Raw genomic sequence first — 19867 nt, 5'->3', positions numbered from 1 at the left:
CATGGAGTCTGTACAAGATGAAGAAAAGAAAGAGAATTACTCCAATCAGAGACAAAGTCATCTATCAGGTACCCGGATGCAAAGTTTTTTGGTGATGCTAACCAATTCTAATATTTTTATTTATGTTAGGAGCATTAAAGGGGATGTCCAAGTTTGTGATATGTCTGCAGTCATTCTATATGACTGCAAACTTCTGAACAATCAGAGTGCACACTGCATGCTGTCAGAAGTCTCTGGTGATGGCAATTTGCATGCATGCGGTCACGTGCTGACTAGACATGCGTGTTCTCACTCAATGAAAATTATAGGAGCGAAGCTGTCCACATCTAGTCGGAATGTGGCCAGAAGTATACAAATCATACAATGGGGAAAAAAGTATTTACTCAGCCACCAATTGTGCAAGTTCTCCCACTTAAAAAGATGAGAGAGGCCTGTAATTGACATCATAGGTAGACCACAACTATGAGAGTCAAAATGAGAAAACAAATACAGAAAATCACCTTGTCTGATTTGGCAAGATTTATTTTGCAAATTATGGTGGAAAATAAGTATTTGGTCATTAACAAAAGTTCATCTCAATATTTTGTTACATATCCTTTGTTGGCAATGACAGAGGTCAAATGTTTTCTGTAAGTCTTCACAAGGTTGGCACACAGTTGGTGGTATGTTGGCCTATTCCTCCATGCAGATCTTCTCTAGAACAGTGATGTTTTGGGCCTATCGCTGGGCAACACGAACTTTCAACTCCCTCCAAAGATTTTCTATGGGGTCAAGATCTGGAGACGGGGTAGGCCACTCTAGGACCTTCATATGCTTCTTACAAAGTCACTACTTCATTGCCCTGGAGGTGTACTTGGGATCGTTATCATGCTGAAAGAACCATCCACGTTTCATCTTCAATGCCCTTGCTGAAGAAAGTAGGTTTGCACTTAAAATCTCATGATACATGGCCCCATTCATTCTTTCATGTACACGGATCAGTCATTCTGGTCCCTTTGCAGAGAAACAGCCCCAAAGCATGTTGCCACCCCCATGCTTCAAAGTAGGTATGGTGTTCTTTAGATGTAACTCACATTCTGTCTCCTCCAAACACGAGTTTTGTTTCTACCAAACAGTTCTACTTTGGTTTCATCAGACCATATGACATTCCCCCAATACTCTTATTGATAATCCAAATGTTCTCTAGCAAACTTCAGACGGGCCTGGAAATGTACTGGTTAAGCAGGGGGACACATCTGGCACTGCAGGATCTGAGTCCCTGGCGGTGTAGTGTTACTGATGGTAGCCTTTGTTACGGTGGTCCCAGCTCCATGCAGATCATTCACTAGGTCCTTCCGTGTGGTTCTGGGATTTTTGCTCACCGTCCTTGTGGTCATTTTGACCCCACGGGGTGAGATCTTGTGTGGAGCCCCAGATCGGGGGAGATTATCAGTGGTCTTGTATGTCTTCCATTTTCTTATTATTGCTCCAACAGTTGATCACAGCAAGCTGCTTGCCTATTGCAGATTATGTCTTCCCAGCCTGGTGCAAGGCTACAATTTTGTTTCTGATGTCCTTCAACAGCTCTATGGTCTTCACCATATTGGAGTTTGGAGTGTGACTGTTTGAGGTTGTGGACAGGTGTCTTATACTGATAACAAGTTCAAATAGGTGCCATTACTACAGGTAATGAGTGGAGGACATAGGAGCCTCTTAAAGAAGAAGTTACAGGTCATTGAGAGCCAGAAATCTTGCATGTTTTTAGGTGACCAAATACTTATTTTCCACCATAATTTGCAAAATAAATCTTACCAAATCAGGTGATTTTCGGTATTTGTTTTCTCATTTTGACTCTCATAGTTGCGGTCTACCTATGACGTCAATTACAGGCGTCTCTCGTCTTCTTAAGCGGGAGAACTTTCACAGTTGGTGGCTGACTAAATACTTTTTTTCCCCGCTGTATACTTGTGCTGACATGACCGTCCACTCTTGCCACTGGTAAGGGAGAATCCTAAAAGTGTGCAGTGCATGCACTGTGAGAATTCAGAAGCCGTCAGTCACATAGACTAAATTAAGACTTTCATCACAGACCTGGACAAGCCCTATAATTACAAAATGAAGCCATGTAGCATGCTAATCCTAACAGCGTGTAATATACTCACTATAAGGGCTCCTTTTCACTTGCGAGAAATACGTGCGAGTCTCGCATGTTAAAACCAAGCTCTGGCGCCAGCACTCCAGAGCGGAGCGTGCGGCTGCATAGCAACACATGGAGCTGCACGCTCCGCTCCCAAGTGCCGGCACCAGAGCTTGGTTTTAACATGCTAGACATGGACGTTTATCTCGCAAGTGGAAAGGAGCCCTAAGGATTCAGTACTGATGGCTAGTTCTAGGAGTTATCACATGGCAATTTCACTCATATGGGATTTTCCTACTTACGGTCACATGACAAGTAGCTTTTCTTCCTGTTTCTCTCAGTTTTTCAGTTTTTCCCTGAAAATTGAGAGAATTAGGGAGAGCAGCTCGTCGGCACGTGAATAAGGCCGTAGTCACACTAAACATATGAAAAATCGGTCCGAGTCTCCCTGCTGAGAGTCGCATGAGTGTAATATGAGTGTCAAGCGAGTGTCATGCAAGTACAATCCGATTTTTCACAACTAGCATCCGATTTATATCTGAATGCAGTGCGATTTCTATACGATTGCAATGCGATTTTAACATGAGCTTTTACATACGGCAATGCATCTGCCGTGTTCTGTAAAATCACTGCAGGAGCTGACAGGATAGAAGAGATGGATTGGTAGCCTGGGAAGCTCCATGGGTAATACCCCCTTCCCAAGCTATAAACATCTGCCCTCAGCTGTCGGCTTTCCCTCTGCTGGTTACGAAAATTGCGCCGGAGCCCACGTCATTTTTTCCGAAAAATAATCGTTTATTAAATACATGTCCAGTGTTGAGTCCTCTCCGTCCCTGGCTTCCTGGATGGGATCCAAATAAATGACACGCAGCACAAAGGTTGTGTGTTCATACATAGGGATGGCCTCAGAGCACGCCTCTCCTCACTGGGCACGATCCCTTCTTTATATAGATAAAAAGTTTAGACATTTTTCAGACATGCGCATAAGCGCTCATATTTCATAATCACTTACAAAGCAAGTCTATTCTAGTGTAGAGTTACAATTATTTGGTATGTGGATAAAAAAGCTACAATTTCAAGGAGGAATGCGCGCGTGATTACTAACAAAACAAAGAAGATGTCAAGTTTGCAGAAATATACTTCTTGCTGTATCTATCAGATTTCTCAGGAGGAAGACAAAATGGATTCTTTGGTTCAGTCTGATCTCTACAATTCCCCCCTTTGACATATTCTTTTTATATATTACCACAGGGCCAAAGACAAAGCCTTTATTTTTGGTATTACACATATATACGCTTATATTTTAATAAGAGAATCAAATCTAGTAGTAATTCTTCTATCGCAAATTATTTTCTTCTTTAGCAGTATACTAAAATATAAAAACAAAAATTAGTACGGTAATATTAATTAGAATCACTAGAGGATAACATAAGAATAAAGAAGAAAACTTATACTCTTGCATCTATTACACAAAATTTATCTGTGCATACTGAGATACCCTTGAGCACAATCTTGAATAATACATATATAATTACAATAATTATAGCTATATGTATTATGCTCTGCATAATCCCAGCAATCCACCCACTGATCCCTCTGAACCAGTTGGCTGGGTTAAGAAATGAGAAGGTATCAGACCACCAGCTATCCTTGTTCTGGTCATTGTCTTTGTCATACTGATCTCTGAGCCGTTGTACGTCTTTTAATTTAAATGTCATACTCATAATACTATTCGGGTCTATATAATGACAGCAGGTGGGTCCAATGATTTGACACATACCCCCTTGTGAGGCAGTTAGGTAATCCAATACCAGAGTATGTTGGTTGATGACTATTATAAGCTGATTCTGTACAGCTATACTAGTGTTTAGTATATCCAATATATCCCAAATTTGATCATCTAGATAATCCGTGGCTCTAACTAATTTATCCCACATTTGTGTTAACATAGGATAAATAAAAATGGTACTAGCAATTTTGTTAGAAATTCCCATCTGTACTATATGTGGCCTTCCCGAAGGACGTGGTGAATTGTCTGCAGCTCTTTTATACAGTGTGTGCTTGGGCACGGCTTGCATATTCACTTGTTTATTTGAAATTATGAAAGTAGCCGGGGTTAGGCGTCCTATGTACAAGTACCCTTTATACCTACGGGAAGCCATTTATATGCTCCTTCTCCGCATATCCAAAATGTACCTTCAGGCAGATCCCATAAAGCTGAGTGCTGTAATACCAATCTATGAGCCAAATCCACAAAACTAGATACATTCTGAAGCATACACCAAGAGGGTTTTTGTCCCAAAGGACTACAGTACCCGGCTGCGGGATTCCCACATACAGGCATTCCTTTGACATACTCATCGGATTCATTACAAATCAGGTTCCCTGGCTTACTTGTACAACTGTTTGCATCACCTTGGGGGAACAACTCAGAATGTTCCCATTTTCTATTATGTATGTATCTTTCCAATACTACAGGTTTAAAGGCATCAGAGGAAGGGACAGTTGTACTGAAACTGAGCTGTAGATTTTCTGTGGGGACCTGTCCTAAATCAGTTAATCTAGTCTTATCTCTAGGTACCCATTTTCCTCCCCTGAATGCTAAATATTGTAGATGTGTATTACTCCCTGAGAGATTACCCTGCCACCAAGGAAATTCTACCCATCCCACAATTGGTATGGCGATTGTAGTATTCCACAGCCTAGTATTACCAGTTTGGTTGTTGGCCAGTTTGTCTGAACAATCAGGCCAAGCGAATATTTCTTCTGCTAACACGGGAACTGCTAGAAAAGGTATACTTGTAGCTGATACTGGTGAATGGGTACAGATCCAACAATCTGCCAAAGGTTGCATATTATTTAACAAATCATGCACTAATTTTCTATGATGTTGTACGAATCTATTGTTCAAAGGGGTTAGAGAATTTAGTCTTTCCCATGCCTTCGTTGTGGTTAATACTATTAACATCAATATCATGAGTTTTATACTGCTCTTTTGCAATGGCTTGCATGTATCCATGATGCCTTTCCTTCAAGCTTGACTGATGTAGGTGTTGTCAACAGGACTTGGAAGGGTCCGTCAAATCTTGGTTCAAGAGCCTTTCTGGTGTGTCTTTTTACATAGACTTGATCACCTGGTTCCAACTTGTGACTTCCTTCAGTGTTGTCAGGATCTGGAAGGGAAGCAAAAACTTGTGCATGCACCTTAGTTAATTGTTTCTGAAGATTTTGTACATAAGAAGTCAATGACTCAATATTTAATACAAGTTGTTGTGGAAAATAACATCCTAAATTGGCAGTCCTGCCAAATAAAATTTCATATGGAGACAGTTTAGTCTTACCCCTTGGGGTATTGCGTATTGAGTACAGGGCCAGTGGAAGGCATTCTGTCCAAGGCTTTCCTGTTTCAGCCATGGCTTTCTGTATTTTTAATTTTAAAGTTCCATTCATGCGTTCCACCTTACCAGAACTTTGAGGATGATACGGAGTGTGTAACTGACTTTCAACACCCAACATTTTCAGTACATTTTGAAATATTTCTCCAGTAAAATGAGTACCCCTATCTGACTCGATCACTTCAGGGAGACCGTAACGGGGTATCAGTTCGGCAACTAGCTTTACAGCAGTGTTTTTAGCTGAAGCCTTCCGAACTGGATAGGCCTCTGGCCACCCTGAGAACATGTCCACACACACCAGCACATACTCATACCCATTACTTTTTGGCAGCTGGATAAAGTCTATCTGTAATCGCTGGAACGGGTAGAGAGGTCGGACGTGGTGCTTCATAGGGGTCTTTGTTGTCTGTCCGGGATTATGTGCCAGGCATATAGCGCATGCAGCACAATAGTCTCTTGCATAGTTGCCAAAACCTGGAGCCAACCAGACTTGCTTTGCCAGCAGTGTCATTGCATTTGCAGACACATGAGTAGGGTGGTGCAGTCCACCAACTACAATCGGGTACCAGGCTCTAGGTAGACATATTAGTCCATCTTTCTTCCAAATTCCTGCTTGTTCTTCTGCCCCTTCCTTTTTCCACCTATCCCTCTCCTCTTCTCCTGCATCTTCCTGTGCTTGTCTTAGTCTATCTTCAGTATTTTCTGTGGGGTTTACAGTATGGACCTGTTGTAAGGGTTTAACTGCCGCTGCTTTGGCTGCTTTGTCAGCCCTATCATTTCCCCTAGATTCCCTAGTGTCGAGTCTCACATGTGCAGCTACCTTAATTACTGCTACTTCTTTTGTTTCTTGTGCAGCCTCTAAGATCTGTTTGATCAGAGAAGCATGTTTTACAGGTTGTCCTGACGCTGTCATGTAACCTCTAGCTCTCCAGATTACTCCAAAATCAAACACAATACCATGTGCATACCTAGAATCAGTGTATATATTAGCTGTCTGATTCTCAGCTATTTTTAGTGCTTCAATCAATGCTGTTAGTTCTGCTTCTTGTGCAGACTGTTTCGGTGGAAGCGGTTCTGCTTTGAGAGTTTCAGATTCTGACACAACTGCATACCCTGTATGGAAGTTACCTGTGTCATCTGCAAACCTACTACCATCTATAAACAGCTCTAAATCTGGATTTTGAAGTGGTGTTTCGGATACATTGGGTAAGCCTACCGTTTCTTGTAAAATGAGCTCTGTACAATCATGTGTGTCTGTAGGGAAAAAATTTGCGTGTGGATCAGTGTCCTTATTCCCCCCTTCAGACTCGAGAGGTAGCAGTGTTGCTAAATTAAGAGTCTGAAGCCTAGCAAATGTGATAGTAGAGGGGAGCAGCAAAGAACACTGTAGCCGCAAATGTCTGGCCATGGAAATGTGTTTTGGTTGGACCTGGTTTAATATCCCACTGCAAAATTACTACCTGTGGTTCAGGTTCAAACCTCTGAAGGACTGTTTGTAGGGCATTTGAATAAAGAGTAGGGGAGTGTATCATTCCCTGTGGAAGGCGTGTCCACGCCAACTGTTTGCCCTTAAATGTAAATGCAAACAAATGCCAACTATCTTGGTGTAAAGGAACCGAGAAAAAATGCATTTGAAAGATCTATTACAGTAAATACTTGAGAACTGACTGGTATCTGTGATAATAACGTATGAGGATTGGGTACAACTGGGGTGATTGGATCTAGAACCTTGTTTATTTCTCTTAGATCATGTACCATACGATATTTGGGTGTAGAACTCTTATCAAGAGTTCTCTTCTTGACTGGATACAGAGGAGTGTTAGCAGGTGATTGTATCTCTACCAAAACTCCTTTCTCTCTGTATTCCTCTATCTGTTTTGTAATCGCTAGTTCCTGTTGGGCACTCACAGGGTATTGTCTGAGCTGTGGGAGAACAGTTCCTGGTTGCACAGATAATTTTACAGGAGAGATATGCAATAATCCCACATCAATGTCACCCTGTGCCCACAGTGTTTCTGGGATCATTGAGAGGTCTAGATCTGTGGTGTATTCTTTCTCTTCCGTAAAATCCTCAAAAGCCTGAATTCTGACATATTGTTCTAATGATTCTGCATCATCAGGGATAGTCAACATAACTGTGCCATCTTTCCTAAAATTGATATTAGCTTCTAATTTCTTTAGAACATCAGTTCCTAACAGACATGTTGGGGCACCTCTGGCATACAAAAATCTGGATGCAAAACATTTAGGTCCTAATGAGACCTCTAGGGGCACAGTATATGGCAGTGTTCGAATTACCCCATCATAACCCTCAGCTATTCTGACAGGCTTATGATTTTCTTTTATATCCATGGCTATTCCTAAACATCGTTGTTTCACAATATTTGGTTGTTCTAACGTCCTCCAGTCTGGAGTAGCGGCTTTGAACTTTTCCTTTTGTTTCTCAAACATTGTAACAAAAACTTGGCAAAATGCCAAATGCTAATTTTTTGCACGAAGAATTATCAATCAAAACATATCACTTTGATAAAAACAGAACTTCAAAATTATGTTCAGACAAAAAGTTATAAGGATTTCTAAAAAATTGGCTTTGCGCCAAAAAGAAATAATCTTCCAGCAACTTAACAATTTCCTTTGTCTAGACAATCAAACTTACAAAAATCCATCTATTATCTTTAATAATTCCACCTCGTTCCTTGCTCATTCTTTCCCATTCTGTGCTGAACACAAGTGCTTCTGAAATTCCCAATTTTTCTCTTACCCTTCTAATCTGCTTTTCTGACTGTCTTTCCACATCTTTCCTGTATGATATCTGCTGCTTCCACTTGTCCTAAGACGGTTTTTGTCTGTTTATTTCCCATTTTAGCTATGTCTACCCCAGGTGACGTTTGGACAATCACTTACTCTGTGGTGATGTCTCGTTGCCTTCTCTCCTAGGGAGCTAAAATATCCTTTTAATATTTGCTATTTCTACCCCAGGTGACGTTTGGACAATCACTGTGGTGATGTCTCGTTGCCTTCTCTCCTAGGGAGCTAAAATATTGAAAGGCTCGTCTGCTCCGTTTCTTCTAATATGCAGGACGTACTTGAGTGCTATTGCACATGCAAACAGACTCAGCAACACCATACAGATCACAAAACTTTCTGTCTCAGTTAGCATACTTGTCCCAGGCTCATGAAACCGCGTCCTGGGCTCATTCTATCAAACCTTATCCAGAAATGAAGGAGGTTAAGCACTTAATGAATAGTCAAGCATGGGCGGAGGTCTCCTCGAAAGGACGCAAGCACATGACCCAGTTAGGCTGACTTCCGTGTATAAGGCTTATACCCCAACTATTTCGGCTTATTTTCTACGTACTTTTGCTCTTCTTTCACAACATGCCACAACCTTCACACTGTTCACACACTGCCAGGGACAGGACTTATAAATCTATACAATATGGTAACCCGAGTTTTATAGGTATCTACTCACTACTAGACTAACCCAGCGTGACACGGCTCATAGAGATCTTTCGGATAATACAGGGCAGATAAAAGAGAACTAATAATGTCTCTTACCTGGCCAGGTTTTTTTTTTAGTTCATTTGCCGTCCATTATCCCAGATCTCCGTTGTCCGTATCCACAGGTGAATCTTGAGCAGATACTCTCGCCTCGGGTCCCTGTTCGGGCGCCAAAGAATGTTGAGTCCTCTCCGTCCCTGGCTTCCTGGATGGGATCCAAATAAATGACACGCAGCACAAAGGTTGTGTGTTCATACATAGGGATGGCCTCAGAGCACGCCTCTCCTCACTGGGCACGATCCCTTCTTTATATAGATAAAAAGTTTAGACATTTTTCAGACATGCGCATAAGCGCTCATATTTCATAATCACTTACAAAGCAAGTCTATTCTAGTGTAGAGTTACAATTATTTGGTATGTGGATAAAAAAGCTACAATTTCAAGGAGGAATGCGCGCGTGATTACTAACAAAACAAAGAAGATGTCAAGTTTGCAGAAATATACTTCTTGCTGTATCTATCAGATTTCTCAGGAGGAAGACAAAATGGATTCTTTGGTTCAGTCTGATCTCTACACCAGCAATTTGCACACACACTGTACTAACTGTATTTGTCACTGACATCTACATATCTACTTATTCCCTTTGTATTTACTGTATGTAATCCGTCTCTTCTATCCTATCGGCTCCTGCAGTGATTTTACAGAACAGGGCAGATGAATTGCCGGCTTTTCTTCTATCTATGTATGTATGTAATATACACTGCTCAAAAAAATAAAGGGAACACTAAAATCCCACATCCTAGATATCACTGAATGAAATAATCTAGTTGTAAATCTTAATTCATTACATAGTGGAATGTGTGTAGAACAAGAAAACCTAAAAATGATCAACGTAAATCACAATTAATATCCCACGGAGGTTTGGAGTTGGAATGATGCTCAAAATCTAAGTGGAAAATGAAGTTACAGGCTGATCCAACTTCAGTGGAAATGCTTCAAAACAAGGAAATTATGCTCAGTAGTGTGTGTGGCCTCCACGTGCCTGTATGATCTCCCTACAACACCTGGGCATGCCCCTGATGAGGCAGCGGATGGTCTTCATCTGCGAGACATGATGTCCCAGATGTGTTCTTCAGATTCAGGTCTGGGGAACGCTCGGGCCAGACCATAGCTTCAATGCCTTCATCTTGCTGCTGACACACTCCAGCCACATGAGGTCTGGCATTGTCCTGCATTAGGAGGAACCCAGGGCCAACCGCACTAGCATATGGTCTCACAAGGGGTCTGAGGATCTCATCTCGGTACCTAATGGCAGGCTACCTCTGGCAAGCACATGGAGGGCTGTGCGGCCCTTCAAAGAAATGCCACCCCACACCATTGATGACCCACTGCTAAACCGGTCATGCTGAAGGATGTTGCAGGCAGCAGATCGCTCTCCACGGCATCTCCAGACTCTATCACGTCTGTCCCATGTGCTCAGTGTGAACCTGCTTTCATCTGTGAAGAGCACAGGGCACCAGTGGCTAATTTGCCAATCCTGGTGTTCTGTGGCAAATGCCAAGTGACCTGCACGGTGTTGGGCTGTGAGCACAACCCCCATCTGTGGACGTCGGACATTCAGACCTTCCTCATGTAGTCGGTTTCTAACTGTGCAGACACAGGCACATTTGTGGCCTGCTGGAGGTCATTTTGCAGGGCTCTGGCAGTGCTCCTCCTGTTCCTCCTTGCACAAAGGCTGAGGTAGCGGTCCTGCTGCTGTGTTGTTGCCCTCTAATGGCTCCCTCCACGTCTCCTGGTGTACTGACCTGTCTCCTGGTAGCACCTCCAGGCTCTGGACACTACGCTGACAGACCCAGCAAACCTTCTTTCCACAGCTCGAATTGATGTGTCATCCTGGATAAGCTGCACTACCTGAGCCACTTGTGTGGGTTGTAGCATCCGTCTCATGCTACCACGAGTGTGAAAGCAAAACTACGATTCAAAAGTGACCAAAACATCAGCCAGAAAGCATTGGTACTGAGATGTGGTCTGTGGTCCCCACCTGCAGAACCACTCCTTTATTGAGGGTGTCTTGATAATTGCCAATAATTTTCATCTGTTGTCTATTCCATTTGCACAACAGCATGTAAAATTGATTGTCAAACAGTGTTGATTCCTAAGCGGACAGTTTGCTTTCACAGGAGTTTGATTTACTTGGAGTTGTATTCTGTTGTTTAAGTGTTTATTTTTTTGAGCAGTGTATATATATATATATATATATATATATATATATATATATATATATATATATATACAGTACAGACCAAAGGTTTGGACACACCTTCTCATTTAAAGATTTTTCTGCATTTTCATGACTATGAAAATTGTAAATTCACACTGAAGGCATCAAAACTATGAATTAACACATGTGGAATTATATACTTAACAAAAAAGTGTATAACTGCTGAAAATATGTCTTATATTCTAGGTTCTTCAAAGTAGCCACCTTTTGCTTTGATGACTGCTTTGCACACTCTTGGCATTCTCTTGATGAGCTTGAAGAGGTAGTCACCGGGAATGGTCTTCCAACAATCTTGAAGGAGTTCCCAGAGATGCTTAGCACTTGTTGGCCCTTTTGCCTTCACTCTGCGGTTGAGCTCTCCCCAAACCATCTCGATTGGGTTCAGGTCTGGTGACTGTGGAGGCCAGGTCATCTGGTGTAGCACCCCATCACTCTCCTTCTTGGTCAAATAGCCCTTACACAGCCTGGAGGTGTGTTTGGGGTCATTATCCTGTTGAATAATAAATGATGGTCCAACTAAACGCAAACTGGATGGAATAGCATGCCGCTGCAAGATGCTGTGGTAGCCATGCTGGTTCAGCATGCCTTCAATTTTGAATAAATCCCCAACAGTGTCACCAGCAAAGCACCCCCACACCATCACACCTCCTCCTCAATGCTTCACGGTGGGAATCAGGCATGTAGAGTCCATACGTTCACCTTTTCTGCATCGCACAAAGACACGGTGGTTGGAACCAAAGATCTCAAATTTGGACTCATCAGACCAAAGCACAGATTTCCACTGGTCTAATGTTCATTCTGTTATGATCCTTAGTGGTTGAGGATCACGAATTACTCCAACTAAGTAACAAACATAGGACAAGCTCTAGGGAGGTGGCAAACTGGACTGACCGCAAATCTGAACCTATCCAAACACACTAGAAGTAGCCGGTGAACGTGCCTAAAAATCCTAGACGTCTCGAGCCAGCCTGAGGAACTAACTACCCCTAGAGAGAAAGAAAGACCTCTCTTGCCTCCAGAGAAATAATCCCCAAAGATATAGAAGCCCCCAACGAATAATAACGGTGAGGTAAGAGGAAGGCACATACACAGAGGTGAAAACAGATTCAGCAAATGAGGCCCACTAATACTAGATAGCAGAAAATAGTAAAGGGGTCTGTGCGGTCAGTAAAAAACCCTTACAAAATATCCACACTGAGATTTCAAGAACCCCCGCACCAACTAACGGTGAGGGGGGAGAAACTCAGTCCCCTGGAGCAACCAGCAAGCGAGGAGATAATAATAATAATCTTTATTTTTATATAGCGCTAACATATTCCGCAGCGCTTTACAGTTTGCACACATTATCATCACATCTTAGCAAGCTGGACAAGAAACATGATGAATGCTGATAATCAAAAAATGAACGGACAAAAACTTAGCTTGTCTTGGAGAGGCTGGGAGCAAGGTAATCACAAGGAATCTGAAGAGCACTGAATACATTGATAGCAGGCAAGGAACTGAGTATCCAGGTGAGCTAAATAGTAAGCCAACCAAGGATAACGAACCAGCTGATGCAGCCAACCTGCAGAAAGACAACACTACACAGTACCGCTTGTGACCACTAGAGGGAGCCTAAAAATAGAGTTCACAACAGTACCCCCCCCTTGAGGAGGGGTCACCGAACCCTCATCAAGACCCCCAGGGCGATCAGGATGAGCCGCGTGGAAGGCACGAACCAAATCGGCCGCATGAACATCAGAGGCGACAACCCAGGAATTATCCTCCTGACCATAGCCCTTCCACTTCACCAAATACTGAAGCCTCCGTCTAGAGATACGAGAATCCAAAATCTTCTCCACCACGTACTCCAATTCGCCCTCGACCAGCACCGGAGCAGGAGGCTCAACAGAAGGAACCACAGGTACCACATACCTCCGCAACAAAGACCTATGGAACACATGAATGGCAAACGATGCTGGGAGATCCAAACAAAAAGACACCGGGTTAAGGATTTCCAAGATCTTATAAGGACCGATGAAGCGAGGCTTGAATTTAGGAGAGGAGACCTTCATAGGAACATACCGAGAAGACAGCCACACCAAATTCCCAACACGAAGTCGGGGACCCACACCGCGGTGGCGGTTGGCAAAGCGCTGAGCCTTCTCCTGTGACAACCTCAAATTGTCCACCACATGGTTCCAAATCTGCTGCAACCTATCCACCACAGAATCCACCCCAGGACAGTCAGAAGACTCAACCTGACCCGAGGAAAAACGAGGATGGAAACCAGAATTGCAGAAAAAAGGCGAAACCAAAGTAGCAGAACTAGCCCGATTATTAAGGGCAAACTCGGCCAATGGCAAAAAAGTCACCCAATCATCCTGATCAGCAGAAACAAAACATCTCAAATAAGTTTCCAACGTCTGATTAGTTCGCTCGGTTTGGCCATTAGTCTGAGGATGGAAGGCCGACAAAAAAGATAAATCAATGCCCATCTTAGCACAAAAAGTCCGCCAAAACCTGAACACAAACTGGGATCCTCTATCAGACACAATATTTTCAGGAATGCCGTGCAAGCGAACCACATTCTGAAAAAATAGAGGAACCAAATCGGAGGAGGAAGGCAATTTAGGCAAGGGCACCAAATGGACCATCTTGGAAAAACGATCACACACCACCCAGATGACAGACATTTTCTGAGATACTGGAAGATCCGAAATAAAATCCATGGAAATGTGCATCCAAGGCCTTTTCGGGACAGGCAAAGGCAAAAGCAAACCGCTGGCACGAGAACAGCAAGGCTTAGCCCGAGCACAAATCCCACAAGACTGCACAAAGGAACGCACATCCCGCGACAAGGAAGGCCACCAGAAGGACCTAGCCACCAAATCTCTGGTACCAAAAATCCCAGGATGACCCGCCAACACCGAAGAATGAACCTCGGAAATAACTCTGCTGGTCCATCTATCCGGGACAAACAGTCTCTCTGGTGGACAACGGTCAGGTCTATCCGCCTGAAATTTCTGCAGCACTCATCGCAAATCTGGGCAAATGGCAGACAAAATCACTCCCTCTCTGAGAATACCAGCCGGCTCAGAAACTCCCGGAGAGTCAGGCACAAAACTCCTAGAAAGTGCATCAGCATTCACGTTCTTCGAACCAGGCAGGTATGAGACCACGAAGTTGAAACGGGAGAAAAACAGCGACCAACGAGCCTGTCTAGGATTCAGGCGCTTGGCAGATTCGAGGTAAATCAGGTTTTTGTGATCAGTCAAGACCACCACACGATGTTTAGCTCCTTCGAGCCAATGTCGCCACTCCTCAAATGCATTAAACACTTTTTTGGCCTGCTATACTGTTATGATCCTTAGTGGTTGAGGATCACGAATTACTCCAACTAAGTAACAAACATAGGACAAGCTCTAGGGAGGTGGCAAACTGGACTGACCGCAAATCTGAACCTATCCAAACACACTAGAAGTAGCCGGTGAACGTGCCTAAAAATCCTAGACGTCTCGAGCCAGCCTGAGAAACTAACTACCCCTAGAGAGAAAGAAAGACCTCTCTTGCCTCCAGAGAAATAATCCCCAAAGATATAGAAGCCCCCAACGAATAATAACGGTGAGGTAAGAGGAAGGCACATACACAGAGGTGAAAACAGATTCAGCAAATGAGGCCCACTAATACTAGATAGCAGAAAATAGTAAAGGGGTCTGTGCGGTCAGTAAAAAACCCTTACAAAATATCCACACTGAGATTTCAAGAACCCCTGCACCAACTAACGGTGTGGGGGGAGAAACTCAGTCCCCTAGAGCAACCAGCAAGCGAGGAGATCACATCTTAGCAAGCTGGACAAGAAACATGATGAATGCTGATAATCAAAAAATGAACGGACAAAAACTTAGCTTGTCTTGGAGAGGCTGGGAGCAAGGTAATCACAAGGAATCTGAAGAGCACTGAATACATTGATAGCAGGCAAGGAACTGAGTATCCAGGTGAGCTAAATAGTAAGCCAAGCAAGGATAACGAACCAGCTGATGCAGCCAACCTGCAGAAAGACAACACTACACAGTACCGCTTGTGACCACTAGAGGGAGCCTAAAAATAGAGTTCACAACATCATTCCTTGTGTTCTTTAGCCCAAACAAGTCTCTTCTGCTTGTTGCCTGTCGTTAGCAGTGGTTTCCTAGCAGCTATTTTACCTTGAAGGCCTGCTGCACAAAGTCTCCTCTTAACAGTTGTTGTAGAGATGTGTCTGCTGCTAGAACTCTGTGTGGCATTTACCTGGTCTCTAATCTGAGCTGCTGTTAACCTACGATTTCTGAGGCTGGTGACTCGGATAAACTTATCCTCAGAAGCAGAGGTGACTCTTATTCTTCCTTTCCTGGGGCGGTCCTCATGTGAGCCAGTTTCTTTGTAGCGCTTGATGGTTTTTGCCACTGCACTTGGGGACACTTTCAATGTTTTCCCAATTTTTCGGACTGACTGACCTTTATTTCTTAAAGTTATGATAGCCACTCGTTTTTCTTTACTTAGCTGCTTTTTTCTTTCCCTAATACAAATTCTAACAGTCTATTCAGTAGGACTATCAGCTATGTATCCACCAGACTTCTGCACAACACAACTGATGGTCCCAACCCCATTTATAAGGCATGAAATCCCACATATTAAACCTGACAGGACACACCTGTGAAGTGAAAACCATTCCCGGTGACTACCTCTTGAAGATCATCAAGAGAATGCCAAGCGTGTGCAAAGCAGTCATCAAAGCAATAGGTGGCTACTTTGAAGAACCTAGAATATAAGACATAATATCAGTTGTTTCACACTTTTTTGTTAAGTATATAATTGCACATGTGTTAATTCATAGTTTTGATGCCTTCAGTGTGAATGTACAATTTTCATAGTCATGAAAATACAGAAAAATTTTAAATGAGGTGTGTCCAAGCTTTTGGTCTGTACTGTATATATATATATATATATATATATATATATATATATGTGTGTGTCAATGACATCTATATATCTATGCATTCTAGGTGTATATATCTATTCTATTCTAACCTGTCAGTGCGATTTTACTGTATGCGGCACATGAATAGCCAGCTTTTCAAAGGACTCCAATGCATAAAAATCGGACCGCACTCACATGGTCCGAGTGCTGTGCGATTTTTTTCTCACACCCATAGGCTTGCAGTGGTGAGTTTTGGTCGAGTCTCAGTGACAATCGCAGCATGCTGTGATTTTACACGCATGCTGAATACGCCCGACAAAATAAACGGTGATGAGAGCTGCCCCATAGATTAACACTGGTCTGAATGCTATGCAATGTTTTCACGCATAGCACCTGCCTGTATTCTACCGTAGTGTGACTTCGGCCTAAGTGTGGAAATTGCATATGTGCCTGGGAAGGGGGACGACAAACTTAATTATTTCCCTGGGTGCTGGAAAACCTAGATACACCTCTGCTGCCACTGACTAGGCCCCACGTCATTAATGTCCATGACATGCAAGCATTTATATGAAGTACAAGTCAGTAAGCTTATTCATTTTACCTGTGTCATTACTCATTATGACATATAACTTTATTTATTAACATATATGGCTTGATTTATTTGCAAGATAAGATCCAGCTCACAGTAGAGGACATTGTGAAGGTGTTTGGGGCCTGGAAAATCAAGGCGTGGAACTAAAAAATTAAGATAATCCAGGTCAACAAATCAAGAATAGGCTTGTATTCATATAAAGTGCATAACAGAGACAGGATCCACAGTACAGCCAAGTGACAACCCAACCTTAGTCATGATGTTTGACATTGAATGAGTATTTCTTTATATGTTGTGTTGTTTTCCAGTGAACACATTGGTGTACTAATTAATTGGCTCAATTGAAACTCGTGACTGCACACACGATTTACAACATTTACATAGAAAACACACATGCAAAAAATACGTAATCTCTGCACTTTTGTATTTTTTTAATGTGTATTTTCAATGTAAATTTTGTATATCATGTATGTGCAATCACGAGTTTCAATTGAGCCAATTAATTAGTACACTGATTTGTTCACCAGAACACAGCAGACGAGTTTCCTTCCTATAAGGATATACTCATTCACTGTCAAGCATCATGACTAAGGGTGGTCTGTCACACAGAACGTGTTGATGTTGCATTCCTTCTGGCTGTACTGCTGATCTTGTCTTCTGTTATGCACTTTGTATGAATTAAAGCATATTCATGGTTTCCTGAGCTCGATTATCTTCATTTTTTATTTCTTTGCCTGTGTGGATTGGATGGGATGTTACCGACATCTGATGAAAATTTCATGTCATTCGCACCTTTAGAAATATATTTACTTAAAAAATTGTTGACGTGTTCAACACTAATTTCACCGGCTGTATGTAACCACATAGGGCCTAGTCAATGGCAGCATCAAAAGTAAGAGGTCGGCGAAATGGACAGAAGGAAAAGATGGCCAAAGAGGAGTTGATAGGAACAAAGGGAAGCAAAGGGGGAAGGCCAAGGAGCAGTGAGTATAAGAATATATATTTTTTACTTATTCCCGCCAGATTCGATTCACATCAAGATTATAAGATTCTTATCAAATTGAGTGAATTTGCCCAAATAGAAATTAGGAAGACTAGCTCAGCACCAGTTAGTAGACCAAATTGTATTCAATCTGCCCTTATTAAAACAGAAAATCTTAGAATATTTGAATTCAGAAGTCATCAGAATCTGTAATTGCACCTCTGGAGAGATATAATTTCCTTTTTTTCATGAAGACAACCACAAATTTCCATCTTTGTCTTTTATGTATGTATTTATATGTGGTAACTAGAGTTGAGCGAATATGTTCGGAATCTGTCGCTGAATCAGAATTTGCCATATTTGTGCCATATTGGTACCCTATTTGTGCCAAATTTATGTTTGACAATCAATTCAGAACATCTTTGGTCATTTCTACTACAAGTGACTCCAATTACGTTTTTTCTGTGTTCGGAGAATATTGCAAATACAATATTTGCCACCGATTGTAATCAGAACCAAATTTTTTTTTTTTAAATCGCTAAACTCTAGTGGTAACCCACACCCAGGCACATCTCTATTAATAACAATAATGATTGGAGTTAAGTGAATTGATCAGGTCCCTGCTTATTCAGCAAGCTATAGCGCTTGTTGAATAAGCTGCAGAGGGAACCCGGATACCTGGATTGCGCCGGCTGATCAGCTGTCTGGCGCCGCAGCTACATGTGTCATGGCTGTGTCACTGTCACAGCACAGGCATGGAGAGCCCAACAAACAGGCTCTCCATGCAAGTGTAATATCTGTCACACAACCGCGACACATGCAGCTGCGGAGCCAAACAGCTGATCAGCCGGCGCAATCCAGGTATCCGGGTTCCCTCTGCAGCTTATTCGGTAAGCGCTATAGCTTGCCGAATAAGCAGGGACCCGAGCAAATTCACTCATCTCTAATAATGATAACTAGCATGCCTGACCTCTGAATTAACATGTGGTTCTATATTGCAGGCTGCTGCACGTCATGAGTCACTCACCAGTCTGAACCTAGCCAAGAAAGAAAAGTGGCGTAAAGAATCAGGAAAGTAAACCTGGAAATTGTGCAACAGATCATGATAAATAGCAAGAATAATCCTGAATTTAGCACAACTTTATAATCCGATTCAATATTGCAACTTAATAAAGTATTTCTGGTTTCTGAATATTTAGGGTTAATGATATATTTACTCTTCAAAGCTCATTGGGTATACTTCCCCTATGCACGATGCAAAACTATACTTGTCTACAATTAAAGTGTGCTGTTCATTATTGGTTTTCTTTTTTTTTTCGTAAACCTGTAGTACATATAAATAAGTCAAACTGTGTAATATATCTTACTAGGTGTAAAGCACTTCTCTCTATCCAGCAGCATGCAGTCCCCATTTTTCAGCCTGCCTCCTTTCAGATACTATTGAAAACCTTCCTCAGTCACCCATTACATACAATGAACAGAAGACAGGAAGAAAGTCAGAAACTTGACATATATTGGATACAGGTTATTATTACTTATTTGAAGAGCACCATTACATACAATACATTACAATGAACAAACTAACAAAACAGTGGAAACACTACAAATGCATGTGCATTTTTACCTATAGATTTACATAATCTCATTCAAGTCTATGGGAAAAAAATGATGCACCGCAGAACAGTTTATGCAGTTTCTATAAATCGCTTTCGCTTTGCTGGAACTGCAATAAGCTGCATTTTCCATTAAATACATGGTGTAAAAAAAATCATCAAATACTCATTGTGTAGTTCTAAGTCCTCATTAAGGCCGGCGTCACACTTGGCGTAAGACTATACGCCACGTATTATACGTCCGTACTACCGCCGTAATACGGAGAAATGTTCCCAAAATAGTGATCCGTAGTCAGGGTGTGTCAGCGTATTTTGCGCATGGCATCCTCCGTATGTAATCCGTATGGCATCCGTACTGCGAGATTTTCGCGCAGGCTTGCAAAACCGACATCTAATGGATTTATGTGCTCAAATGTTCATTAAAACATATATACAGTATATATATATATAT

General features: G+C 42.2%; 1 protein-coding gene across 1 annotated transcript in view; it reads left to right on the top strand.

The window, feature by feature from the left end:
* FAM162B (family with sequence similarity 162 member B) overlaps window positions 1-19081 on the top strand; it is a 41160-nt gene extending 22079 nt beyond the window's left edge. Inside the window, exon 4 of the mRNA XM_077292847.1 lies at window positions 18805-19081. Coding sequence (XP_077148962.1) covers window positions 18805-18882 — 78 coding nt within the window. The 3' untranslated portion in view covers window positions 18883-19081. The remainder of the gene's footprint in view (window positions 1-18804) is intronic.
* Window positions 19082-19867: the final 786 nt, after the last annotated feature.

This window comes from Ranitomeya variabilis, chromosome 2 (assembly GCF_051348905.1).
Source record: "Ranitomeya variabilis isolate aRanVar5 chromosome 2, aRanVar5.hap1, whole genome shotgun sequence".
Lineage (NCBI taxonomy): Eukaryota > Metazoa > Chordata > Amphibia > Anura > Dendrobatidae > Ranitomeya > Ranitomeya variabilis.
The sequence above is the reverse complement of the archived record's forward strand: the minus strand, read 5'-3'. Positions and strand labels throughout refer to the sequence as shown.